General features: G+C 45.5%; 7 protein-coding genes across 7 annotated transcripts in view; 3 read left to right on the forward strand and 4 right to left on the reverse strand.

Moving 5' to 3' along the window:
• LOC130610356 (histone H2B 1/2/3/4/6) overlaps positions 1-26,778 on the reverse strand; it is a 98,860-nt gene that overhangs the window by 70,744 nt on the left and 1,338 nt on the right. The window lies entirely within an intron of this gene.
• On the reverse strand, positions 7,543-7,938 carry LOC130610348 (histone H2A-like). Its single transcript, XM_057430147.1, has one exon. It carries the CDS (start codon positions 7,934-7,936, stop codon positions 7,547-7,549), a length of 390 nt encoding a protein of 129 aa, XP_057286130.1. The 5' UTR covers positions 7,937-7,938; the 3' UTR covers positions 7,543-7,546.
• LOC130610439 (histone H2B 5-like) lies at positions 8,291-8,675 on the forward strand. Its single transcript, XM_057430341.1, has one exon. It carries the CDS (start codon positions 8,294-8,296, stop codon positions 8,672-8,674), a length of 381 nt encoding a protein of 126 aa, XP_057286324.1. The 5' UTR covers positions 8,291-8,293; the 3' UTR covers position 8,675.
• LOC130610267 (histone H1.11L-like) lies at positions 22,014-22,801 on the forward strand. The gene has a single exon (XM_057429984.1). It carries the CDS (start codon positions 22,014-22,016, stop codon positions 22,692-22,694), a length of 681 nt encoding a protein of 226 aa, XP_057285967.1. The 3' UTR covers positions 22,695-22,801.
• LOC130610315 (histone H2A-IV) overlaps positions 23,305-26,778 on the reverse strand; it is a 141,500-nt gene continuing 138,026 nt past the window's right edge. The window contains exon 2 of the mRNA XM_057430086.1: positions 23,305-23,747. Within this exon, the coding sequence (XP_057286069.1) occupies positions 23,349-23,738 (390 nt within the window). The 5' untranslated portion in view covers positions 23,739-23,747 and the 3' untranslated portion in view covers positions 23,305-23,348. The remainder of the gene's footprint in view (positions 23,748-26,778) is intronic.
• Positions 24,065-24,352, forward strand: LOC130610409 (histone H2B 1/2/3/4/6-like). Its single transcript, XM_057430260.1, has one exon. It carries the CDS (start codon positions 24,077-24,079, stop codon positions 24,350-24,352), a length of 276 nt encoding a protein of 91 aa, XP_057286243.1. The 5' UTR covers positions 24,065-24,076.
• Positions 25,884-26,314, reverse strand: LOC130610417 (histone H3). Its single transcript, XM_057430291.1, has one exon. The coding sequence runs from the start codon at positions 26,300-26,302 to the stop codon at positions 25,892-25,894; it is 411 nt and encodes a 136-aa protein (XP_057286274.1). The 5' UTR covers positions 26,303-26,314; the 3' UTR covers positions 25,884-25,891.

Raw genomic sequence — 26,778 nt, forward strand, 5'->3', positions numbered from 1 at the left:
AGAATCACTAAAGTAGACCTTTCTAGTACTGACTACATGTTGTTTCATTGTACAGGTACACAGACAAACACCAGATCTCTCTCTCTTAAATCTGTCACCAATTTATCAGAGTTAATTTCAGTTTGAAGGCTGATGGGGACCTCTCAGAATAGATTTTTATGTCCAGTGGGAAGAAGTATCCTCCACATTCTGCTCTTCAGCAGCTTCAAATGGAGTTGAGAGATCTGTTCTCCAAGTGTCTTAGTGCAAACTCAGAATTGGAGCTTGTACATTCCAAGCCTCTATGTCCAACACCTACAGAGATGAATAAACCATCGCTAGATTTTTTTATTTAGGGGAATGCTGGGTCACTAGAAAGGAATTCTAGAAAATATATACCAAAAGTGCTTATCTTCTGATAGGGATAATGATCATGAGAATAATTTGTCAGTGGCTTTTATTCTCTGTAGTCATGTAAAAGTCAAATTCAGTTATGTTGTCCTAAAAAATAAAGTGCATGTATAAAAAAATACTGTAATTTTAACTACAACTATCAGAGGGCATTACTGTTACCTGAATTAAAGTAAGATCTCAGTGGTGCCTTTTGGCTTCCCAGCTCAGGAATCCATCTGCATTCCTTTTGCCATTCCAGTTTTTGTATGCTCTGTGGTGCACAGTTCATTGCTCTCAAAACATAGCTTTCACAGTGTCCTGAGTTCAACTGTAACCATTATTTTTCTTCTTTGTAGCTGGTACAATGCTGTTTTCAGCATTAGTCTGAGAACAATACTGATAACACACTGGTGTTTTAGTTGTTGCTAAGTAATGCTTACTCTGATCAAGAACTTTTTAGAGTGTCATGCTCTGCCGATGAGGAGGGCCACAAGGAATAGAGAGAGGACACCTGACCCACACTAGCCAAAGGGGTATTCCATACCACAGTACATCATGCCCAGTATATAAACTTGGTGGAATTACCTGGAAGGCCCAGATTGCTGCTTGGGTTGGCCTGGGTATTGGTCAGCAGATGGTGAGCATCTCTGGTGGGTTTGTTGTTTGTTTTTTTTCCCCTTCCCTTTTTAGTTTTATATTCTCTCCCTTTGTAATTTCCCATATCATTATTATTGGTGGTAGTAGTAATAGTTTTATGTTATACTTCAGTTATTGGACTGCTCTTATCTCAAGCCATGAGTTTACATTCTTTTGATTCCCCCCGAACCAATGAGAGCAGGGGAGGAAGGAAGGAGGAGAGTGAACGAGCAGGTGTGCATCTGTGTGGTTCTGAGTTACCAGCTGTGCTTAAGCCACAACACACAGTAACTTCCAAGTATCCTTATTAAAAAAAAAAAAAAAAGTCTGTTTTGGTATGTGAGATCATTTCTATGTTTATGAAACTCTTCACAGAAAAGAAAATGTTACTTCTTTCAATGTCAGCATGAATGATAAGAAAATATTAGGGGTCTGTACTGTAGGCATAGCATTTCAATCTGTGCACACACATCATCAGATCTTATTCTAACACCTTTGTTATTTTTCTATCCATGCTGAGACCAAAGTCTCTCAAATGTAAAAAATAAAAAAATAAACTACTGTGGAAAGTTTGGTGTACTTTTTCTTTTCATCAGAGGCAAAAGTAGTAGAATTTAGTCTCAGCAAGAGTAACAAACAACAATTTCATTACACAGGAGGATGTGTTCAAAGTGAATAAAAATATTGTGAATATAAAATTATATAACTGCATATTTTTCAATCATTCATATTCTTTAATGTTCTTTCCTACTCAGTTCAAAGCAGTGTTCTTTTTATTCTGAAATCACTCTGCCCAAGTAACATCACCCAGCAACAGTAAGATGGCACAGTTTTCAAATATATCATCCTAGTGTAGTAGGAATTATGTTGCAGCCACCTAATTCCATGGTAGGAATTATGCAGATGCCACCTCAACAGGGCTCATCCCCAGGTTCCTCCTTGAAGAACATGAGTCCCCAATCCACAGCATAAGTAAGTGGTTTATTTACCAAACATGCAGAGCATCTTGAAGTGGATGCTCCAAGTGGGACCACGACTGCAGATCACACCCCCCAGTTATACCTGTGCCACCCAGCACTCAATCCCCAAGTCCAAGCACTTAATTCTGGTCAGTGGTCTCTTGATTTCTTATTGGTTTCCTTGATTGCTGGGCTGTTCTTCTGAAGTTATCTCATTCTCTTGGATTTGTTTCCTTGCTCCTTATCTTCTTTATTCCAGTCATATGTGACAGATTCATCTAATTATGTGTTAGCAGCATTAGTTTTATCAAAAAGTTTACTCTCAGTGACCTAAGGCTTCAATTACTTTATCTACTAGTGTTAATCAAGGCTGTTAATCCTAATAGTTCTCAGCACTGGAAAGTGCTAAAATACATAATCTATGAACAGGCTCTTTGTGTTGTGTTTTTACCTGCCCTCCATATTTATCTTCAAAATACCTCTTCATTCACAGCAACTGAAATACAGGGTATATTTGGTTTTGTCAAAGTATATTTGTCAAAATACTTGGTTTAATATCAGCAACTTTTCTTGTATATCAGATTATCAGAGTTACTTTAGTTTTGACCTGTATCAAAGAACCAGCCATAAAGAATCCTGAGAAACAATCCAAACAGCTACAAAAGTTCCCTTGTCTTATTTGTAACAGAATTATGATGTTAGTAGCATTCTTGCACAGATTTCTATTTCTTCTAGATCAGCATACCCTACAGAAAGAGTTATATTACTTAATCATCATTTTAATCATTAAAAGTGTGAGTTTGTTTCTGCAAAAGTGAAATACATCAGCTGGGTAAACAACTGACTGGGCAGAAAATCAGAAACATGAAGTAGATGCTGTATCTTATCCACAACCTGAAAAAAAAACAGACTGGATTTAACAATTTTATACTCCTTCCTGCTTTTTTTTTTTTTTAAATTGGCTATATCAGTATCTTCCCACCTATTTATGAAATCATTTTTTTCTACTATGCAGAGATTATAAATTATTGCAATGTTGGTTTCCCAGAGACTTTCTTTTTCAGTTTTAGTATAAAAGAATATATTTAAAAAATAATTAGCATCGAGGAAGATGGTATTAGTTGCAGCAAGGGAAAAAGATTTAGTCCTATATACAACTGGATATAATGCTTTGGGCCAGGAATGAAAATGTGCCTGTTTCAGATTTTAAAGGAAAAAGAGTCTTTGGGCTCTGAAAACCTGGTCTCAGGATTGTGCTGCATCAGAGCACAGTTCAGGTCAAGATGTGACATCTCACTGGAGAAAAGAGTTGGAAGTGAAGGGGAATGCAGCTGGGAACAACCTTTCTACCTTCCCAGCTCACACACCTACGAGGAAGAAACACTACAGTGAGCAGGTCTGCCTCCTTCCTCCAGGACTGGGATCACAGAATCAGAGGCCTATGTAAGTGGAAGGGGTTTTTTTTAGGGTTTGGTTTGGGTTTCTTTGGTGACTGCAAAGAACTATTTAATAGCCTGTCCAGATGGAGAGGTTGTTCCAAAAATATTCCTTGTAAAAAAAAGTGGTACTAAGTATTAGTGACAAAGGTCCTTCAATTAATTTTTAACACAGAAGTCTAGACATACTTGTATTTTAAAACTAGAAAATAAGCATTTTGTGTGTGAAAGGAGTATCAGGACACCCTGGAATTTTAATCACCAGTAAAATTCACAATTTTTTTGTACTTTAGTCCTACTTGCATTGCATCTAGATTTTGTGCTTGAAAAGGACATAAGAAAATGGAAAAAAAAAAGATTTTTTTTTTTTTAAAGAAAAGAAAAAGAAGAGGGCACACTTGGAGAGTTACTGCTGAAATTTGGACATCAGAGTGGAGTGGAGAAATTTACACTACCTTTCTGCAGCACCGAAGCTGTGGTGAAACTTCTTATGTCACCTGTATGCACTCTTTTGTAGCAAGTAGCAGCAACTGAAACGTGAAACGGTCTGAACACTCCACATGGTAGGTTTGGGGGTATTTTGCCTTGTACACTCGGGGCCCAGCAAGGTTAGCATCTTTAATCATCTCGCTCAGGAAAGAGGAAGAGTATTTCCATAGGAATCACAAAGCCCCGATGTATCTACACATCGAAATACGGCTTTTAAAACAGCTATCTCCTCGTGTGCTCCAAGAACCAACAAAACAGGACCGACGACGCCGCAGGCAGCCCTGGGTGCTGGGCTCAGCTCAGCTGGCTCAGGAAGCACAAACAATTTCTATGAATCGGTTCTGCTCCCTACATACAGGGGCTTTTAAACTCTGCCTTTAGAAATTGCTAGTACAGATCCCTTTGCAGAAGTGAAATGGTTACATGGGTGTGAGGCATATTTAGCTCCTGGAGTTTTAGCCTTGACAAATACTTAAATGCCATGCAACCCTTCCCCTGAGATATGTATGTGCTGTAGTTCAGGCTTATAATAGCAGTTTCTAATGGTGCATTTATCGACGGGACAAAAATCCTACAATAAGCCTTTCTGAAATGCTGATACAGTCGATCAGAGCGATTAACACTTTTCACAATACCATGAAGGCAGATAAAAGGGGGGTGGGGTGGGGTGTAAACTACATATTTTAATTTATCTTTTTTTTTTTTTACAGCATTTCCCAGCTGATAACATTTGCATGAGAGAACGTATTTCTCAGCAGGAAATAGCACAGGGTATAAAATGACATAAAAGGGACATCGGGAAGCTGCGGAAGGCCTGTGACTGAATTACAGAATTTCTCTGAGCTGAATAATATGGACTCCACTTATCCTAGAGGTTTATTTCTTAACAACAAAAGAGTTAAAACCACCTCAATCAGTGGAAAAATATAAAGGATTTTTAAATCATGAAAAATACTCTGCCCTTCTCGGAGACATCCGACCCTTTTCTTTGCCTCTTCCCGTGGTTCCCAGGCGTCTATGGCAGTGAACGAGGGTCAGAGGATGCCGCAGAGCAGAGTAGCCTTTGGAGGCGGATCAGTCCTTAAATCCCTGTCTCTGGCACCGACACGGGACTCAGGAAAATCTCAGCTTGCCCCGGCCCTACCTATAAACCTGGAGGGTTTCGTCATCTCTGAAGAAACGAGGTTTCCTAGTGGCGACTCTCCGCTCCGTCATCCACCACCCGCTGCATTGACTCAACGAGGAGCCTGAGCTCTCCTTCTGTTAGCATACCCAAATTAAATGCTTGGGTTTAAATCACACAGTAAATCCCATACTGCTTAAAAGATATTAAAAACCCTTCGAGTGTTTTGATTCTTTCTTCTGCTTCCCTCGCTCGAGGAATAAAACGCACAATGAAGAAAGAAAATTCCTACATAATTCATTTCAAAGTGTAGACAACTGTTCAATCCGGACGAAACAGAGCACGTCCCGCTTTCCCCAAGGGCGACTGAGGAGGAAGAATGTGGAGCCTGACCCTCCGGGGTTGGGGTAGGTGTTGGGGACGGGTACCAGCTGTATTTTGCTGGAGCGCCCGAAGCGCCGACTCCTCAGTGCCGTTAAGTGGTCCCATTCATTGGCCGGAAGAAGCAGATTTCTCTTTGTCTCTTGACGGCAGGCATTTCCACTTTCCTCTCCCATTCTACTGTAGTAAAACCTAGGTAATGTTAAAGAACTAACCACGAATACGTCTGTGCAGTTTACAGAAGGCTGCAGATCTTCACATTCTCACACTGTATATGCACACGTATTTTCAAAACTATCTACCCGCTTACCCTAAATTTTCGTAAAGCACATTTAAGTATTATCTTCATGAAAGAGTCTACCTGTGCAACAGTTGCTTGGTCTTGTGGCACTTCAGTTTAGACCTCACATAGCCAGATCCCAGATAAAGAAACTAGATGGATTATATAGCGCCTAAATGCACTCTATAATAAGGAAATAAAAGTAATAACTACAAAAATAATAATGAATACTCTGCATCTGGTATTACTGCATTTGTACTGCTGATACCAGAGCATTCATTTGTAACAAAGCAATCTGAAATACTATCCGCTTGAAAGTTCCTACAGTCTGGAAGCTAGAATTTAAATTCTTTCAGACAACTTTGAGGTGACATGCGTAGCCAGGGATTTCACGGGTTTTGTTACAATCCCCAGGATTCTGGTATGCAGAGGACAGTTTCGTTAGGGGAGAAAAAAGAGTGAGCTTATTATTGACTCATATTTAGAGAAGCTGAACTCGATGAATACCAAGTGCACATATATGTTAGCCCACATCTCTCTCTTCCTTATTCTGAAGGACAAGGATAGGGAAATCTGTGGGCACGTTGGAAGCCACTTCTCTTGCTCCGGTCACATAGGGCTCATCGTTAAGGCCATATCCACCCCTATGGAGTGCACAAAATAGCCCCAGGAAAGTCAAGAAGCCAGCAGCTTGCATAAGATTTTAACACCAAAAAGCAGCCAGGAACTCCACTAAAACCAGAAGAAAAATAATAATAAAATAAATAAATAAAAATAAAAAAAAAAGAAAAAGAGAAAAGGCAAAAAAAAAGACAAAAACACACGCGACAAAAAAAAAAACAAAAACAAAAACAAAAACAAAACAGCCACAAAAAAAGCCCAACGGAAACAAGCAATGCAGCCCCACAGCAGAGAAACAACTTCGAGGCAGCAGTGCAGGAACAGCAGCAGCTCTTTAAAGAGCCATGCACCTTCTTCTAAAATGAGAAGGGAACTTGAAACTCCCCAGCCCTCATATAGAAGATACTGGATTCAGGCACTAGTGCCAGAAATGGAAGAAAATTAAAAACAATAGTCCACTTTGCAGTGAAATGCAGCAGCTATCATCATGGTAGCATATCACATTAGGCAGCTTGATAAAAACATTGGTAACCCTGCCCTGCCTGAAATCCTTCACTAGTATGCTACAATTAACTGCTAGAGAAAACCAGTACCAAATCTCTTACACGATAGCGTTAATACACAATGGAAAACGGAAAATAACAAGCAAACTAAGGCAGGGAACATATATCTTTTTGTTAAAGAATTGGTTCTGGGCCAGTCAGGACCAACCAACTTCCTCAGGGTTGGGGGGTTTGCCTGTACTTTGCACCATCAGAATTTGAAAATCACAAGTTGCCCAGAGTTGAATAGTAATCAACTACTGTTTGATAGTCTGCAACAGGACAAGAAAACAAAGTAGATTGATGCAAAACATCTGATTTATATTGTTCACAATTAAATATTACAGAGAACATATGAAAAAAAAAGCTAGAGCTCGCTTACTCCTTAGAAGGAGCAATGTTCACTTCACTACCATACACAAATGTAGCTACAGTACTGATGTTAAGATTTCTCAAAACAAAAAAAAAGTACCCCTCCCCCCCAAACAGGAAACAAATTTACAAGAATATTAATAAAAATAATACCCTCCACAGAAATTCAGGTAGTAGAGAGACGCATAGATTAGGCCTGAAGAAAAAAAAGCTTACATGCCTGTGACTACATTCATTAGAAAAAAAAAAAAGAAACTGCAGTGATTCAACCTTTCACGACCATTGTGGGTGGCTCTAAAAAGAGCCTTTTTATCCATTTTGCTTCTTAGATAAGCTCACTTAGTTTTAACTTTATGGCTGTCAGTCTTCTTGGGCAGCAGCACAGCCTGGATATTGGGCAGCACACCACCCTGTGCAATCGTCACCTTGCCCAGCAGCTTGTTGAGCTCCTCGTCGTTGCGGATGGCGAGCTGCAGGTGCCGCGGGATGATGCGAGTCTTCTTGTTGTCGCGGGCCGCGTTGCCTGCCAGCTCCAGGATCTCAGCCGTCAGGTACTCCAGCACGGCTGCCAGGTACACCGGGGCGCCGGCTCCCACCCGCTCCGCGTAGTTGCCCTTGCGCAACAAGCGGTGGACGCGGCCCACGGGGAACTGCAGCCCGGCCCGCGACGAGCGTGACTTGGCCTTGGCACGCGCCTTCCCGCCCTGCTTCCCACGCCCGGACATCTCTAAAGCAGCTCAGCAAAGACACTTCCAATACTTCCGACGAAATACGAACTCATTCCTAGTTGTCTCCGCCAGCCCATTTATATATGGTGTGGTCGGAGCAGCAGCATCTTCTCTGATAGGCTGTGAAGAAGGATTATTTTTTGACAGCCAATGGCAATGAGGATCGAGAAGTGTCCAATAGCAGATTTCAGGTCGGTGTGACGACCTAATAGGCGCTTGCAGCCAATGGTGATGCGGCGCTATTGAGCCGCTGCTGTGCCGGCACCGCCATAAAAGAGGCAACAGCGAGTTGTGGGTTTATTTTCTCGTGTTTTGTCTTTAGTGTGGTGTTTCAGACGTGATTGTTTTTCAAGAATGCCTGAGGCGGCTAAGTCTGCTCCTGCGCCTAAGAAAGGTTCCAAGAAGGCGGTGACCAACACCCAGAAGAAAGGTGACAGGAAACATCGCAAAAGCCGCAAAGAGAGTTATTCTATCTACGTGTACAAGGTGCTGAAGCAGGTGCACCCTGACACGGGCATCTCTTCCAAGGCCATGGGCATCATGAACTCCTTTGTCAACGACATTTTTGAGCGCATTGCCGGCGAGGCCTCGCGCCTGGCACACTACAACAAACGCTCCACCATTACTTCCCGGGAGATCCAGACGGCCGTGCGGCTCCTGCTGCCAGGTGAGCTGGCCAAACACGCAGTCTCCGAAGGTACCAAGGCCGTTACTAAGTACACTAGTTCCAAATAAAGTGTCTGCTCTCCACGGGGAGTAGGCAACCCAAAGGCTCTTTTAGGAGCCACTCACTTTTTCAGTAAAAGCTGGTTCTTTGACTTACTGCATTCTGTGGGTTTTTCAGGAAGGGAATAATAGTAATGTTAAAATACTGTCTGTTTCAGTAAACCTAGATATAGGTAACCAATTCCTGTTAAACGATGCATTGTGTATTTGCTACAGGGGCAGATACTTCACGATTCCCAAAACAGCCCTAGAACCCACTTCACTTTGGGGTGGGGGAAGGGATTTGAATAGTGATCTGTGGAGATGTTCCCATTAATGTCCTATATAAGCGTGTTCTCGGTAGCCGGTGTTTTCTCTTCCCCCGTGAAACACTCTTAACAGGAAATTTGTGAGCTGGGAACATAGAAATCACGTATGTCTCAGGGTGACCTTGTGATTTTGTTTCAGCAAAAAGCTTCAGGCTGGACCAGTTTTCCCGTAGCGTTCTCGTGGGGGACAGAAAGCAAACCGAGGCGTTTTCAAGGCGTTCTCTTCCTAGATCCGCCCAGCCCTGCTTGCTGTACTGATCTCTGCTCCGGCTCTTCCTCCATTACCCCGGTTTTCCGGGCTCAGTAAATCCCCCAGCAGGGCAGGGGGCGGGCGCCACGACCCAGAACCTCTCAACTGCCGGGCTGGGTTGGACCTGAGTGAGAACTTTATGTAGCTCCGCAGCAAGCGCCCCCGACCGGGCCCTGAGCAGCTGCCGGAGGACGGGGATTGGTCTCGGTGGCGCTGCCGGCTCGGCGCCTGTCGTCGCTTCTCCAATACATGCTTCTCTGACGGGAGCCGACCCGTATTCCAGGCGGCGGAGCAGCTGGGGAGCATTCGTTTTGCACCAAGCGACGACTGCCACCTGCACGATTACCGAGAGGGAAGAAACAGAGAACTGGATCAGGGAAGAAAAGTTTGTTGTGTGAAGGAGTCTTTCCCAGCAGTCGCCATGCTGAGAGGAGGCGGAGAGGGGGAAAAGGGGCGGTGAGGGGGATGGGATTCAGTAGAAGGCGAGTCTGAGGCACGAAGGGCGGGGCTATGAGTCGTTGGGCTCTGTGTGGTTCGTTTCGGGGAAGCGCGGCGCAACTTTTGTGTTGGGGTGGTAAGAGTAGAGTCTTGGGTGGTCAGGCTCAGGGCACCGACCGGCAGCCTGCTTACTACAACACTGGATTCCCGGCCTCCCTCCACGATTTCCTTGAGCTCCAGGATTTATATTGCTGCAGCTGCAGTCCTGAGCCTTGTGCACACGTAGGGCAGTGAAGGAAGCTCCGGCCGGGGCAGGATGGGAGACTCCGGCAGAGCCCGCAGCCAACGGATTGCCCGGAGACCTCAGAGCACCTTCGCTCCGTGTGGCACTGGAGAGTCTGCATAGGCAGCCCGGCACTGTGCCTTTAAACGGATCAGTCTCTCCCCTCAGGCTACACAAGGGGGAGATTATCTGGGAGGAGCGCACACACACCGTCCCTTCCGTCGTACTCATGCACACAGATTTGGCAGGGAACCCACCTGTGGAAGTCTGACCCTGTCTGGATGCCAGGTACCCACCAAAGCCACTCTCATGCCCCTGCTCAGCTGGATGGGAGAGAGAAAATACCACAAAAGGCTCCTGGGTTGAGATAAAGATAGGAAGAGATCACTCACGAGTTAATGTCACATGCAAAACAGACTTTGCTTGGAGACATTAGTTTATTACTAAACAAATCAGAGTAGGATAATGAGAAATAAAACCAAATCTTAAGAACACCCCTCCCTTCTTCCTGGGCTTAACTTCACTCCTGACTTCCCTACCTCCTCCCCTCCAAGAGCACAAGGGAATGGGAATTCCTCTCCTCAGGGGGAGGACTCCTCACACTCTTCCCCTGCTCCCGTGGGAGACTGTCCTTCATGAATTATTCCAAAGTCAGTCCTTTTGACTTCAGTTCTTCATGAAGTGTTCCAGTCCTCCAGGAACAGGCTACTCCAGCGTGGGTCCCCCACAGGGTCACAAGTCCTGCCAGCAAACCTGTTCCAGTGTGGGTTCCTCTTTCCACAGAGCCACAGGCACTGCCAAGAGCATCCTCCAGTGTGGGCTTCCCACGGGGCCACAGTCTCCTTTGGACATCCCCCTCCTTTCGTGTGGGGTCCTCCACAGGCTGCAGGTGGGATCTGTTCCACTATAGACCTCCATGGGCTGCACATGATACCAGATTAAACTAGTATTCCATTGTGGATGGAGACACAGTCAAGGCTGAAAGGATTCTCAAGATAAGGAAGGCATGCAACAGAAGAACCAAATGTCTTCCTTCAAATAGATGTGGGCCTTCCTCTCTTCAATAAGGAGGAAGAGAAATAAGTAAATGGCTGCAAGAGAAAACTACTAGAAGAGCCTCTTAGGTCATAAATTTGCCCAAACAAGAGCATGTAGTTAATTGGCGAGACTAAACAAGCACTCCCATGTCCTTATATAACAGATGTCCATAAAAGGGTAAAATGAGGTATTTCTCCCCAAGTGACCACCATGACCAGCAAAGACCATTCTTTGAATTCACAGTGCCTGGCCGTATCTACCCAAATTACTATATGCAATGAGAACTGGGTGGGAACTTCACAAATTATGATGAATATGTATATAATAAATGTATGTAAGCTGTAAACTGTCTCTTCTTGGTGTGCATGATAGGTGGAGTGATTCCCCCATGCACCCAATACCACAATAAAGTCACATCAGTTTTCTAACCTGTTATTCTGGTTGGAGAGTTTATTTTACTGGATTTCAGTGGCACACGGGGACAGCCTGTCTCTCCATGGTCTGCACCACGGTCTATAGGGGAATCTTTGCTCTGGTGCCTTGGGCACCTCCTCCCCCTCTGCCTTGGTGTCTACAGAGCTGTTTCTCTCACATACTCTCACTCCTCTCCTGATGAAATTGCTTCTGCCCAGTAACTTTTTCCCCTTCTTAAATACTTTATCCCAGAGGTGCTACCACCATTGTTGGCAGACTTGGGGTTGGGCATGGCCAGCAGTGCATTCACCTTGGAGCTGGCTGACACTGGCTCTGTGTATTCTCACCTGCTGCTGCTCTTCTCACAGAAGCCACCCCCACAGCCCCCTGCTACCAAAACCTTGCCACACAAATCCAATACACCACTCTTCTCTTAGTTCCCCATTAGTTAGCACAAATTGATTTTCTGTGTTATTCTCATCTGTCCAAGAAGAGCTTCATATGGTCCCTTCAGAGTGGAATAGTTAACAACAATGGTGAGAATATCTTGGCATGAGGTGGGGATACAAGTTCCTTTTCTCAGTGGTGGGATGCAGTGCCTTCTCTCCTCAATCCTATGGCAACCATCACCAATACAAACAAATATTTTTCCAAACAACACAGCACTTGCATACTGTCTACGCTCTTCGAAAGCTGTATTATTTCAGGATTTTCTTTTTATTGAGTTGAAGAGGATCTAAATTAAACCACTCTTCTCATTGAATTTTTTTTTCAGATGTGTGGCAACTCTCTGCCATTTATTGTCTGCCAGTGTCTTCTCCCTAATAGACACTGGTGTGTATTGCATATTGTCTGGGAGAGAAAGACAAGTGCCATGGAAAGAGATGATGAGAAACAGCTGGGATCAGCATTAGAAGATGTGGGGGAAAAAAAAAAAATCTCAGGTACTATGAGTGAATTTTCCTGGGGAAGTTGCTAAGCAACTTTCCCTTGGCAGTCACAAGTGTAAGGAAATAAAAATATACAAGCCACAAAGGTTAGTTTGATGTCTTTCTAGATGTGAACTAAATTGTATAGGAAACTGAAAATGGTAACCTGAACTCATTGCTGCGGGGGAGGGGTAGGGGTGGGGATGATCTACCAACCCCCTGACAAAAGAAATGGGAAAGTATCTAAGACAAATAAAGGGATTTGTAAGTGTGAAAAGAGGGATTTTAGCACCCTTTTGCTCTTGAAAAGCCCCTTCTTTCCCACAGGAACAGCCCACAGAGATATCCAGCCAGCCTATCCTTCTCTTAACTTTTTGTTGTGATTTCAGTTCCTATGGAAGAACTGATTCCCTGAAGGAAGACTGACATTTGGAAGGGAAGTTCTGGGTACCAGTTTTGTGCAACAGAAAATCCAACCCTGGGCCTGTAACATAGAGCAAAAATGCTTTATTCATCACATGAACTGTGCACAGGCAGATTTTATTGCAGTCTGCTTGTAATTCTGTATTCAAACTCCTTTTCCATAAGGACAACATGCTCCTTGTTGCTAGAGCCCTTTTTCTCCCTTTTCCTTTGCCAGACTCGAAGGTGGCTTGCTCGAGAATTTCTCAAGATCTTACCTTCCACCCACTGGTTTTAACCTCTTTGCTTAGGGGTTGAATTTAGGCTCAGGTGTTACTTTACATGCTGTACCTGCACGACCTCATCCCAGCCTCATCCCTGTGGACTTGTCCAATGATCCAGGGCTGTGGCTGTCAGTTGCTACAGCTCAAAATCGTGATTCAATGCCACAAATCAGGAATGAAGACATTTGACGAGGCAGGGAAGAGGTGGCCCAGTCACTGCTACATCCCTGCCCCACTCACCGTGTGTGGGTGCTGAGGGGCTGTGTCCCTGTTGGTGGCAGCATGGCCCTGCCTCCCCAGCTGTCCCTCTTGCCTCCCAGTTCACCTGCCCTTGCAAGGCAGGCCCCTCCTCGTGCTCCCCCACAAACTTTGTTGAACTTGTTTGTCCACCTAGGAATGTATTTCCTGGAGTTAAGTTAGACGTCATATAGATTCTCTCCCTTTACAAACACTTACTCATCTGTCCCCATCTAGTGTAGGTAAGAGGATTGATGTAAAAACTCACCCAGTTCCAAGCAGTTCATGAGATATCAGACTTCACAGACCACTTTTTCTACCTTAACATGCCATCACCTCATATACCTGATGGTGGAATAATATCAGGGCAGGCTCCCCATGATTTCCACAAAAATGACCTATTGCTGACTTAGAGTGACACAGCTGGATATTGTATCTACTTCCATGAATACTGGCCGCAAAGTATCATAGGTGTTGATAAGAGCGGCCTTTGGTCTGTTCTGTCCTTCCTTCCTCTTTCCGTCTCCTGTCCTTTTGCCTGCTTACCTCAGCCATCTGAAAGTGCCTCCTGTTTGTTATTCCACTTGCCCCCAGGAAGTTGCTACATAGCAGCACTCTCCCATCCCCACTCTTCCATTTCTTTCTTGCAGCATGGAAGCGATGCCTGTCATTACTGAAGATGTAGCATCCACCTCTTCCCTGCCTTGTCAAATGTCCTCATTCCTGATTTGTGGCATTGAATCATGAGTTTGAGTTGTAGCAACTCAGCCAAAGGATGTGCTGAACATTGCTATGGTCGACCTACAGAGACAGAAGAAACTTGCGGTGGGTATTCTTAAGCACTAGAGAAGACAAATTATTTCTTCATCCAACTGAACAGATGATAGTTACCATCCTCACTACCTTGCTTCAGTTGTCTGTGTGCAGTCAGGCAATAATAAAGAGATGGACAAAGGAGAGAGCTAGTGGCAGAGGTGACATAGTGATGCAAATGCATGACATCCTGAGGAGAGAAAGACATCCCAAGGAAGCTGTGAATCAAAGCTGTGGGGCATTGACCACCTGCCTCAAATGTTTGTATGCCTGAGTGATAGTTGACAGTACCCTGCAGGAAAGTATATGCTGGTGGTGTCCTCACACTTTTCTCTGCAGTAGTCCTACTGACAGGCAGGGCAGCTGGGGTACTCTTGAGCCAGCTTAAGAGCAGGAATAATTAAAAATTAGGGGCGTCATAGGTATGTAAACTCCTTTTGTTGATCTCATTCTGTGAAAGGGGATCATGGTTTAAACCCAGCTGGCAACTAAGTCCCACACAGCTGCTCGCTCACTTTCCCCGTCCACCCCTGGGTGGGATGGGGAGAAGAACTAGAAAAAGGAAAAAAAAAAAAAGAGACATGAAAGCTCAGAAAACATAAGTGCTGCACAATACAATTGCTCACCACCCGCTGACCAATTCCTAGCCCAACCCAAGCAGCAATATAGCATTCCAGGTAACTCCCCCGAGTTTATATACTGGGCATGATGTGCTGTGGTATGGAATACCCCTTTGTCTAGTTTGGGTCAGGTGTCCTGTCTCTGGTTCCTCTCGGCTTCCCATACCCCTCTTCACTGGCAGAGCATGAGATTGAGAAAGTCCTTGATCAGAGTAAACATCACTTAGCAACAACTAAAACATTGGTGTGTTATCAGCACTGCTCTCGCTCTAAAGCCAAAACAGATCACTGCACCAGCTACTAGGAAGAAAAATAACTGTCCCGGCTGAAACCAGGACAGTGAGATTCACTTATTCTCTGAATACTGGGTTGCATGCAGACCAGCCTTGCCAGGGAAGCTTCTGGAGTAATCTGCAAGGCCTGGAACAGCTGTTTTCTGAGGAAAATGAAGGACAAAAGAGGGATTAGGGACTGCATGTAGCAAACAAGCAAAGTGGCTCTTGGAAGCAAAAAGCCCACTATGACTTCCTGTGTATCTCCTAGGAGACAATCACAGCTCCTTTTGAAATGCACAGGTATTCTCAACCTCAAAATGTTTGTGAAGGAGCCATGGATATCATCTTTCCAGTGTCTCAGTTTTCTTCCCAGTCCTACCTGTAATTGTCTGCTGCTCATTTATCAAATCCCACAAGGAGGAAAGGTAGCTTTGTTGTCTTCCATATCTGAAGTACTGCAGCTGATTGCACTCTTCCTATCCATCACCTATCACAGGTCTTCTGAGCCAAGGCACCAGGCAGCTAAGTGGCTCAGCCACACAACCTCTGCCTGAGCTCTCTGGGGCTTGTAGGAGACCGTACAGGACAGCTCAGTTCTGCAACAAGGTGTGCTGTTACAGGTTTGTCACTTCTTAATTCACCCTGACAAAAACCAGACCCGCACTGCTTCAGCGGCCAGGCAGAGTCATTTTGTTCTCATTGTCCTGAAACACAAATGAAAACTTGGTCACGTGGTGCAGCACCTTTGCTGAGGCGGTTTGTCGAGTGGGCAACCTAGGGAAAAGACTGCTGCCTCCTTTGCCAGAGTAATCCACAGTGGGAAGGAGCTGCTGCTCTCCAATGTGCAGGGCAAGCAACAGCAGTCTGAACATGCTGTACTGAGAGATCCCAGATAACATGCATGGAGTGTGCAGCAGCAAAGGACATGTCACATTCAGGTGGCATTGAAATATATTATTTCATATGTTCATGTTCCCCTCCAAAAATCTCAGACATTTGCCTGAACAATTAGTAATAGCCTAGTGATACCTAGAGTTTCCGTTCTACGCATCCTTCTGCTCTCCAGCTTGTGTACACATTTTCCAGGCATGTCAGATTTTATGTACCCTGTGGCCCTTCCAGCTTATTAAAGGAATGGGTTAAACAGAAAGGATGTCATGACTGGCTACTTTCTTTCTACCTGAATTTACATTCCCTATTAGCAACATTGCCCTTTTTATTAAACCATTGATATACACATATAAATTTATCCAGTACAGTAACATTTTGTACATATTATGCTTATATCATATTAAAACATTAAATACTAATAAAGAACCTTATATTTGACTGGTTGATTGCTTGCTTGATCTGAATTGATTCTTAGACCTATCACTTAACTAAGGTTGGAAGATATCAAAAACTATGTGGTCTGAGATGATTTCTCTCTTGCTTTTAACCAAAGTAAAATTTAAAAAATAATAAAAAAAAAGTAAGAAAGACAATCTGAATATTGCAAGGAAATACTTTTTAAGAAATATCTACTTTTAAGAAAGAAGAAAGCTGTATCTATGGATCCTCTTGTAATAACTACATTTTCTGCCTAATGCCATCCATATCTCTGGTAATGGATTTCTTATTTTAAGAGGCACTGATCTGTTTGAGGATTTTAAATCTATACGAAGACAAAAACCTTTTATGACAGTGGAGAATCCTTTTCTGGAGAATGAACAGTATGCAGTCATAACCTTTTCCCTGTTGAGACATGAAGTCTTCTTACTGATGTAACAATGTGTAGTGGCTTAGAACATCATGATAAATCAGGTTTTAAATAAAATCCATCATCCATGGACAAAATAAATTGTGTTTTAAATCAAATCCTTTATCTATGGTCAAAAGATATTTCCCAAATCACCCAAAGTCTGCAATTACATCAAGGGCAGATTTTAATTGCTTTGACTTCATGTGACTTCATGTATGTTTATTAGGTACCTGGAGCACCTATAAGTCAGAATGAATTTCACCAGATTGCCAATATAAATTATGAATGCTCAGCAGCACAGGGGCTACTTGCTTTAGAAAATATTGATGCTGCACAGCCTTAGGCAGCCTAAGGTAAAAAACATGTTAACGGGACTTACAGCTATAGGCTTACTGCATGATCTTGATCACCCTGTTTGAAATATGCATACATATGCTGCCGTGCTGCCTCTTCAGCTACATTTGTGAGATGGATGCTTCCACATATCCTCTTGAGTAAATAAACTTTTAGTAAGTCCAGCACTGTCATAGTTTACTTGGTGGGATGAATGACAGGCTGGAGTTCTGCAATTGATGGCTATAAACTGTTGAGAAGGGACAAGCATGGAAGGATGGGGAAGAGGGAGGATGTCCTCTACATAAAAAAGAAATTGACTGTTTGTGCAAAGTTCTCTTTGAAAAACAATGATGAAGAGTTGAAAGCTATAAACTCTCAAAATTAGAGGAAACCTCATGGTTGGTATTTACTACAGGTCGCCCAATCAAGGAGAGGATATTGATGAATCTTTCTCACCTCAACTACAGAAAGCATCATGCTCAGAGGCTTTGTTCCTGCTGGGGGATTTCAATCAGCCTGATATCTGCTGGAAAAGCAGCACAGTGAGCTGTACGCCGCCCAGGAGACTCCTAGAGCATGTTGAGGTTAATTTTTTAGTCCAGGTGAAAGACAATCCAGCCAGAGGGAAAGCACTACTGGTCCTGTTGCTCACCAACAGAAATGAGCTAATTGGAGAGTTCAAGATTAGTGTCAGTCTGAGCTGCAGCCTGGGCCCAGGACCATCATTAACTTGAGGAATATGAGCCAGGCAAATTGTAAAGTCAAGACCTTGAATTTTACTAGAGTGAACTTTGAGTTGTTTAAGGAACTAGAAGATGGGACCCCCTGGGAAACTACCCTCCAGGATAAAGAATCTGAACAGAGCTGGCAGCTATTTAATATATTTTTCTTAGTGAATAAGTGCTCTTGACTCTCACATATAAAAAAGCAGGCTGGGAATGCAGGAGACCAATAAGGCTGAAGTGCAAGAAGGAAATGGACAGGGAGTGGAAGCAAGGACATGTATCATGGGAAGAATACAGGGATTCTGTCCATATGTATGGAGAAAGCTAAGGCACATCTGGTGATGAATTTGGCAAGGGATGTGAAGAACAGTAAGAAGAGCTTCTGCAGGTTCGTTGATCAGAAAAGGGAGACTAAAGAAAATGTACCACCCTAATAAATAAGACTGGAGATCTAATGACAACTGACATGGGGAAGGCTGCGGTACTCAACATTTTTTCTGCCTCAGTTTTCACTGGTAATTTCTTTTTCCCACAGCTCTCAAGCCCCTAAAACTCAAGGCAGGGACTGAGAGAGCAAAGTTCCTCCTATCATAGGAAAGGTCAAGTTCAAGACCATCTGAGGAACCTGAACATACTCCAGTCCATGGGGTGTGATGAGGTTCATCCCAGGGTCTTGAGGGAACTGCCATAGTTGCAAAGCCACTCTCCATAATATTTAAAGTCATGGTAGCCAGATGAAATCTCTAGTGACTAGACAAAAGGGAATATGACACCAATTTTTAAAAATTGTATGATACTGCTTTATAATTAAAAAAAAAGGTAAAAAGGAGGACATTGGGAACTACTGACCAGTCAGTCTCACCTCAGTGCTTGGTATGATCCTCCTGGAAGCTATGCCAAAACATACGGAAGGCAGGGAGGTGAGAAATGAGAGGTATGGATTTGATGGCTGGACTGTTGTATAAGGAACTGGCAGGACAGTTACATCCGAAGAGTTATAGACAATTGCTCAATGTCCAAAGGGAAATGGATAATGAGTGGTGTCCCCTATGGGTCTGTGCAGGGACCAATACTATTTAATACCTTCATCAATGACATAGATAGTGGGATTGAGTGTATTCATAGCAAGTCTATGGATGACACCAAGCTGAGTGGTATGTCTGATTTGACAGAGGGAAGGGATACCAGCCAGAAGGACCTTGACAAGCTTGTGGAGTGTGCCCAAATGAACCTCATAAAGTTCAACAAGGCCAAATGTAAAGTCCTTCACCTTGGTCAGTGCCATCCCCAATATCAGGAGATAATGGAGGATGAACTGGTTGAGAGCAGCTCTTCAGAGAAAGATCTGAGGATACTGGTGGATGAAAAATTGGACATAAGCCAATGTGTGCTCACAGCCCAAAAAAAAGCAAATCCTGTCTTGGGCTGCATCAAAAGAAGCATAGCCAGCAGGTCAAGGGAGGTGACTCTCTCCTACTCTGCTCTCATGAGACCCCACCTGCATCGAGCTCTGGGATTCCTGGTACAAGAAAGATATGAACCTGTTGGAGAAGGTCCAGAGGAGGGCCAGAAAAATGATGAAAGGGCTGTAGCACCTCTCCCATGAAGAAAAGCTGAGAAAATTGGGAGTTTTCAGCCTGGAGAAGAAAAGGGTGCAGTGAGACCTTATTGCAGTGTTTCTATATATGGAGGGTGTTCATAAGAAAGAAAAGACTTTACAACAGGACATGTACTGACAGGATAAGGAACAATGTTATAAATCAAAAGAGGGTAGATTTAGATTGGTTCTTAGGAAGAAATTTTTTGTTAAAAAGGTAGTGGGACACACTGGAATGGGCTGCCCAGAGAAGTTGTTGACGACATCAGTGGAAGTTTTCAAGGCCACCTTGTATGGGGCTTTGAGCAACCTGGTCTAAGTGAAAGACGTCCCTGTTTATGAGAAGGGGGTTAGTCTAGATAATCTTTGAAGGTCTCTTCCAACCCAAACCATTCTATGATTCTTAGAGCACCAAGTCACATGGGCTCAAAAGAGGGACCTTCATGAAAGCGTTTGTCCAATAGCAAAGTAGGAGAAAAATGAGTCCTTGCATTGACTGACATTCTGAAAAATTTCTGTCACATCCTGATATCTCAGTCCACTGTGAGTAGTACCTTCTACCCTTTGTATTTTAACAGATGTTCTGTTTGTTTGACTATTTTATTTTTCAGGGGAAAATAGGAGACAGAAGTCATTCTGTCTTTTACTTCATATCAAAAGAAAAATTCAAGATCTTTTTTCTTTAAGATAAAATTTGAAATAAGTAATGATTTTTTTTTTAAATAAGGTTGCTCATTAATTTAAAGGAATTAAAGAAATTAAAGGGCACTTACAAAATTATTTCCCCCTTCGTCTCCTCTACCTGATAATGTTTGCAAGATCTCTTTGCATTTCTTCCTTTGCTGAGCCTAAAACTAACAGTCTATAATTGAAAAAAAAAAAATGAAGGAGTAAAGATATGCCATCAAAATGTTGGAGAACCAACAAATGAACTTTTAGGAAAGCATATAGACTGCTCCAGGAGGGAGCTGCTATATCAGGTGTTTAGAGGAAGGACAGAGGCCTAACCTAAACCCAGCAAATGCATTTTCAAAGGATCAAAAACTTTAGAGGTAAAGCTCTTTAGAGGTGGACTGAGTATGATACAAGTGAATAGGACAAAGTGTGATACAAAAGGTGAAGGAAATATGTATGCTACAGAACTAATACTCAGGAATTTCTTCTCAGTGGTATGTGTCCTTCCCAATAGACTCACTTTTGTGACAATGTGGTTCAGAATCCACAATTCACAGTGGAGTTAGCTGGTGAAACCATTGTGAAATATAGCATCAGTATAGACAGCTCCAAATTCACATGATTTTTTGGTTTTGTACTCTAGCATATGATGTTATTCTGCTGCTTGTCTTCTCTAGACAAAAGCCCCTATGAAGCACTATCGCATCTCTCAGCAGTTTTTCACACTTCAGGTACACCCTAGTCATGGTAAACTAGCACCACTGACAGGGTCTTAAAACTCTTTTCCGCATTGTACTATATATGTCTGAACATGACACTCCACTTTCAACTCATCTCAAGGAAAAAAAAAAAAAAATCATTTTATGTGTATTCAGTTTGTCATACGTTACAAAACTCATGGGTTGGAAAAAAAACATGCCTTTTTTTTTTTTCTCAGCATTTCTGAGGACATAATTGTGAATTTACATTATTTTGTTATTAAAGAAATGACTTGAGCCTTACCTCTGTTTTTCAGAAAGAAAACATGCACACCATATATTGATTATTGTTTTTTTTATCCACAACAGCAGATTCTGTCTGACAAAATGCCTGCAGTATAGTGTAAAAGTAAGCATAAAAATAAACTCTATCTTAAAATAACAACATCGAATTTCATGTGTTTACATATTGTCTTTAATCAAAAGAAGCCTTTTGGATAAAAAATCGGAAATTGCTTCATCAAAATATTTATACAAGGACACAGAAGACTGAGGGAAACAGTGAAACACCTTTTGTATGTTCCTATGAGATGTTCAAGGTACTGACTGATTCAAGAGAACAGTTTTTCACATTAAAGTTTCTGGTGAAAACTATCTTTCTTTTACTTCTTATTAGCTCTGATTAGAGCTAAATAGGACACCGTGTCCAAAGGTTTCATTATTTTTCAGAGATGAAGCCGTCTTACGGGAAATAACTCCTAACCCAGAAACACCGCTGAGTGGCTACTTTGTGTTACTTGCTTGTTTTCAAAGCTAATTTACGGTAAGAAAATGTCTCTCAATTACCTCCATTTTGCATTATCTTGATGAAAAACCCTCTCTGGAACATGAATCCGCTGCCACCGTGACAGTGCAGTCACAATCAGAGTTTTAATTTGGAAGTGAAAATCAAAATCTCACTGTCTGGCTTTGCGTGCAATCGCAAAACTCGGAGATTATTGGCTTCCCTGAAACTCATTTGAACTCCCAGCTAACAGAAACAACGAGAGGCAAAATACCCTCCCTCCGCAGCACGAATGCTAAGAAACGGGGCGCCGCAGTCACGGTTTTTTAACGAAAAACACACTTTTTTGAGGAGGAAGAAACACAAACCGAGAAGCAGATCGCAGGGCGGAGGGGCCGGCCTCTGGCGGCAACGCACCAATCAGGGCTCGCCGCGCTGCTATAAATGGGGGCGCCGCCGCTGGTCCTGCAGCTTTGGTGGTGTCGTTTGCTGAGCGTTGCCATGTCGGAGACTGCTCCAGCCCCAGCTGCGGAAGCAGCACCGGCAGCCCCTGCAACTGCTGCCAAAGCGACCGCCAAAAAGGTGAAGAAGGCGGCGGGTAGTTCCAAAGGCCGGAAGCCCGCGGGCCCTAGCGTCACTGAGCTGATCACCAAGGCCGTGTCCGCTTCCAAGGAACGCAAGGGGCTCTCCCTCGCCGCGCTCAAAAAGGCATTGGCCGCTGGCGGCTACGATGTGGAGAAGAACAACAGCCGCATCAAGCTGGGGCTCAAGAGCCTTGTCAGCAAAGGTACCTTGGTGCAGACTAAGGGCACCGGTGCTTCCGGCTCTTTTCGGCTTAGTAAGAAGCCGGGAGAGGTGAAAGAAAAAGCTCCGAAAAAGCGAGCAGCTGTGGCCAAACCCAAGAAGCCGGCAGCTAAGAAACCTGCCAGCGCCGCTAAGAAGCCCAAGAAAGCAGTGACGGCTAAGAAGAGCCCCAAGAAAGTGAGGAAGCCTGCGGCTGCTTCCGCCAAGAAGGCGGCCAAGAGCCCCAAGAAGGCGATTAAGGTTGCCAAGCCCAAGAAGGCGGCGGCAGCAGCTAAGAGTCCAGCCAAGGCGAAAGCGGTGAAGCCCAAAGCAGCTAAGCCTAAGGCGACTAAGCCTAAAGCAGCAAAGGCAAAGAGGGCGGCACCTAAGAAGAAGTAAGTTCCCGTGGAGGAAAGTTTCTGCCCCGCACTTAAAACCCAACGGCTCTTTTAAGAGCCACCCACCTTTTCTCAAAAAGGGCTGGAAATGCAAGGAGAGGGTGTTTTTTTCCCCCTATATTTCCTAAATAGTAAAACGCTTTCGTAGCTTTAAAGTCACACCCAATGCATCAAACGTCGTCAAATGTGCTGTGACAGGAACTTCCACGGACGGAATTTGCTGCTGCTCTAATGGTTACTTCAGTGCAACACAAGGGACATCGTTCCCTTTAAGGACGGAAATTTATCCCTTTGTTTTTAAAGGCTATCTTACACCCAGATTAACGCTTTCTTTGCTGACTCCGTGTGTGCGGCAGCGTGAGAGGGGAAGCATGGGGAGAGATGGTTTCTACCGGATTGTCCATCTCTGCAATAATGCAAAAACGGGGCCGGAAAAGATTTAATTTACACGCTTATATCAACTGCACGACTGAAAAAAAAAAAAAAAACCAAACCAAAACACAACAAAAAGCCCACCAAAAGACCGTTAGCTAATTTCTAAAACTGAGCAAAGCATTAGCAATTTAGCCCTTTAGTGATACAGTGGGTGGCTCTTAAAAGAGCCTTTGGGTTTCTCTGGGGAAAAAATACTCTGCCGGGCGTTGTTCTTGGGTAATCACTTGGCTTTAGCCTTGTGGCTGTCAGTCTTCTTGGGCAGCAGCACGGCCTGGATGTTGGGCAGCACACCACCCTGCGCGATCGTCACCTTGCCCAGCAATTTGTTCAGCTCCTCATCGTTGCGGATGGCGAGCTGCAGGTGCCGCGGGATGATGCGAGTCTTCTTGTTGTCGCGGGCCGCGTTGCCCGCCAGCTCCAGGATCTCGGCCGTCAGGTACTCCAGCACGGCTGCCAAGTACACCGGGGCGCCGGCGCCCACCCGCTCCGCATAGTTGCCCTTGCGCAGCAAGCGGTGGACGCGGCCCACGGGGAACTGCAGTCCGGCCCGCGAAGAGCGCGACTTGGCCTTGGCACGCGCCTTCCCGCCCTGCTTCCCGCGCCCGGACATCTTCGCAACACCCCGAAATCGAAAACGAAGACCCGTTTAAGAAATGAAATCAGCTCCGCACCGCGCCCTTATATCCCTTCTCGGCGAGAGGAGGCAATTTCGATAGGCTGAGAAGGTAACACTGCAAAAACAGCCAATGGAAACGGGGATCGAACTCTAACCAATAGCCATGGAGTACTAAGAGCGAGAATTGCAAATACCTGCTCTCAGCCAATAGAAACGAAGCCTTGAGGAAACCCTAATTTGCATACGGTCCCTATAAAGGACGGGCGCTCATGCTTGCTTTGTGTGTTCGCTTTTCCGTTCCGTCGGAGAGCTAAGGTCTGATCTTGGGGAAAATGCCTGAGCCGGCGAAATCAGCTCCCGCGCCCAAGAAAGGTTCTAAGAAGGCGGTGACCAAGACCCAGAAGAAAGGGGATAAGAAGCGCAAGAAGAGCCGTAAGGAGAGTTACTCTATCTACGTGTACAAGGTGCTGAAGCAAGTGCACCCTGACACGGGCATCTCTTCTCGGGAGATCCAGACAGCCGTGCGCCTCTTGCTGCCGGGTGAGCTGGCTAAGCATGCAGTCTCTGAGGGTACTAAGGCCGTTACCAAGTACACCAGTTCTAAGTAGAGCGTTTCAGTCCGCTTATTTTAACCCAAAGGCTCTTTTAAGAGCCACCTACTTTCTCAGTAAAGGAGCTGACTGATTTTTATGCTGGCCCAGGCTGCTTTGCTGATAAGAGCTCAGTAATGGTGTGAAGACCAGCGTGGCTGTAGGGGACTGGGGCGTACTTAATTCGCGGAGTGGTCTATGTCTGCCTCGGTGGAAGACAGAACTTGTAGCTCCCTAAAGACGCACCCTGGAGCTCTCTTCACTTCTGCATATAACTTTGGGGGTTGCAGGTTAAGGGGAGAATATTGTAATGTTTTCTGAAAGCCCGAAATAAAGGTGTTCTTTTGCTCTTTCCCCGTGAGGCATTGTATAGGGAAGCTTGTGAGCCGGGGGCTTCCAAAGCACAAACTTCTCCGGGTGAACGCGTAATTTTAGCATAAAGCTCCAATCCGGACCCCTTTGCGGTCTCGGGGTGACAAGAGGAAGCAGGCCAAGGTGTTTTCACGGCGTTCTCGATCCCTGCAGTCCCGCCTGCGATCCCGAGCACGGTTTCCCTGCTTCCCCCCGCGCTCTGCCCAAGGCTCTGGTCGACCTCTTCCTCCACTAGCCCCGTACTCCCCCCCGTATATCCTGCCGCCGAGCAGACCGAGGGAGACGGGGACTGGCGGCGGTACCCAGAGCTGCTCAGCTACCGGGCTTGCTCCGACCTGAGTGAGAACTGCACGGATCTCCCCAGCAGGCGCTCGCGGCCCGGCCCTGAGCACCTGCAGGAGGACGTGGATTGGTCGCGATAGCGCTCGCTTTTCGGCGCCCGTGTTCGCTCCTCCGACCAGAGCCGCGATTTACAACGGGCCGTGGCAGCAGCCGGGGAGCGTTCGCCGTGAGCGCGTGCCGCGGCCCTGTACCGAGCGCTGTTACCGAGAGGGAAGAAACAGAGAACTGACGCGAAGAAGAAAGACGCTGTCGTGTGAAAGAGCCTCTGTCAGCAGTCCCCGTGCTGGAAAGCGGGGAGGACAGGGACGGTGGGGGGAATGGGATTTGGAAGAAGCCGAGTCCAAGGCCTGGGCGGCAGGACCCTCATATATCGGTCGCGTAGAGGTCCTTGTCGCCCCACCGCCTCTCGGACCGCAGCTCGTGCGGACGGTGAACAGCGAGGAAGCCGGCGCTAAAGCGCTCTGGAGGGCCGGAAAAGAGCGAGCGCCGAGCCGTGGAGGGAGGGGGATCGGCGGGCTGGGGCGATGGCTGTGGAGATAGAAGGGGAGGGGTTTTACCGCCACGGCGGAGCGACCTGTAGTATTCCGGAGTTGACATGAATATGTTGCCATGGAAAGCTAAAACCATTTAAGGTGCAGCAACATTCATGATCAAGACTAAAACGCCAATCCACTCAGCGTCCTTTAACTCATTTGTGACTTGTTACTGTAGTACACTTGCATCTCTAAAAACTTATGAAACCAGCTCTTTTAATTGTGCATGGAGTGGCTCTTAAAAGAGCCTTTGGGTCTGTTTATCGGTCTCGGTGTTTCTGCTAGAGGCCGGGAGACTTCGGCAGGTGCCTCAGGCACGCTCACCTCGGATACGCCGCGCCAACTGGATGTCTTTGGGCATGATAGTGACGCGCTTGGCGTGGATGGCACACAGGTTGGTGTCCTCGAAGAGCCCCACCAGGTAGGCCTCGCTCGCCTCCTGCAATGCCATCACGGCCGAGCTCTGGAAGCGCAGGTCGGTCTTGAAGTCCTGCGCTATCTCACGCACTAGGCGCTGGAAGGGCAGCTTGCGGATCAGCAGCTCCGTCGACTTCTGGTAGCGCCGGATTTCACGCAGGGCCACTGTGCCGGGACGGTACCGGTGCGGCTTCTTCACGCCACCCGTGGCCGGCGCACTCTTACGGGCCGCCTTAGTAGCCAGTTGCTTGCGGGGCGCTTTGCCGCCAGTCGACTTACGCGCAGTCTGCTTCGTACGTGCCATCGCTCTACACACAACACGAACAGCCTATTTGAACAAGAGACTGAGTAGTGACAGAGCCTCCCCTGCGCCAGCATTTATAGCCGACTCTCCCTGCCGATTGGCCATCTGGCGAGAGACCGGCTGCCATTGGGTGATTTGACCGCTCGAAAAGCTCGCTCCGCCGCGGCGCTAAAATCCCTCCCCTTCTATCTCCACAGCCATCGCCCCAGCCCGCCGATCCCCCTCCCTCCGCGGCTCGGCGCTCGCTCTTTTCCGGCCCTCCAGAGCGCTTTAGCGCCGGCTTCCTCGCTGTTCACCGTCCGCACGAGCTGCGGTCCGAGAGGCGGTGGGGCGACAAGGACCTCTACGCGACCGATATATGAGGGTCCTGCCGCCCAGGCCTTGGACTCGGCTTCTTCCAAATCCCATTCCCCCCACCGTCCCTGTCCTCCCCGCTTTCCAGCACGGGGACTGCTGACAGAGGCTCTTTCACACGA

The sequence above is a fragment of the Pezoporus wallicus genome, unplaced genomic scaffold (assembly GCF_028554395.1).
Source record: "Pezoporus wallicus isolate ANWC-B61680 ecotype Strahan unplaced genomic scaffold, APGP_CSIRO_Pwel_v1 scaffold_3294, whole genome shotgun sequence".
NCBI classification, from domain to species: domain Eukaryota; kingdom Metazoa; phylum Chordata; class Aves; order Psittaciformes; family Psittacidae; genus Pezoporus; species Pezoporus wallicus.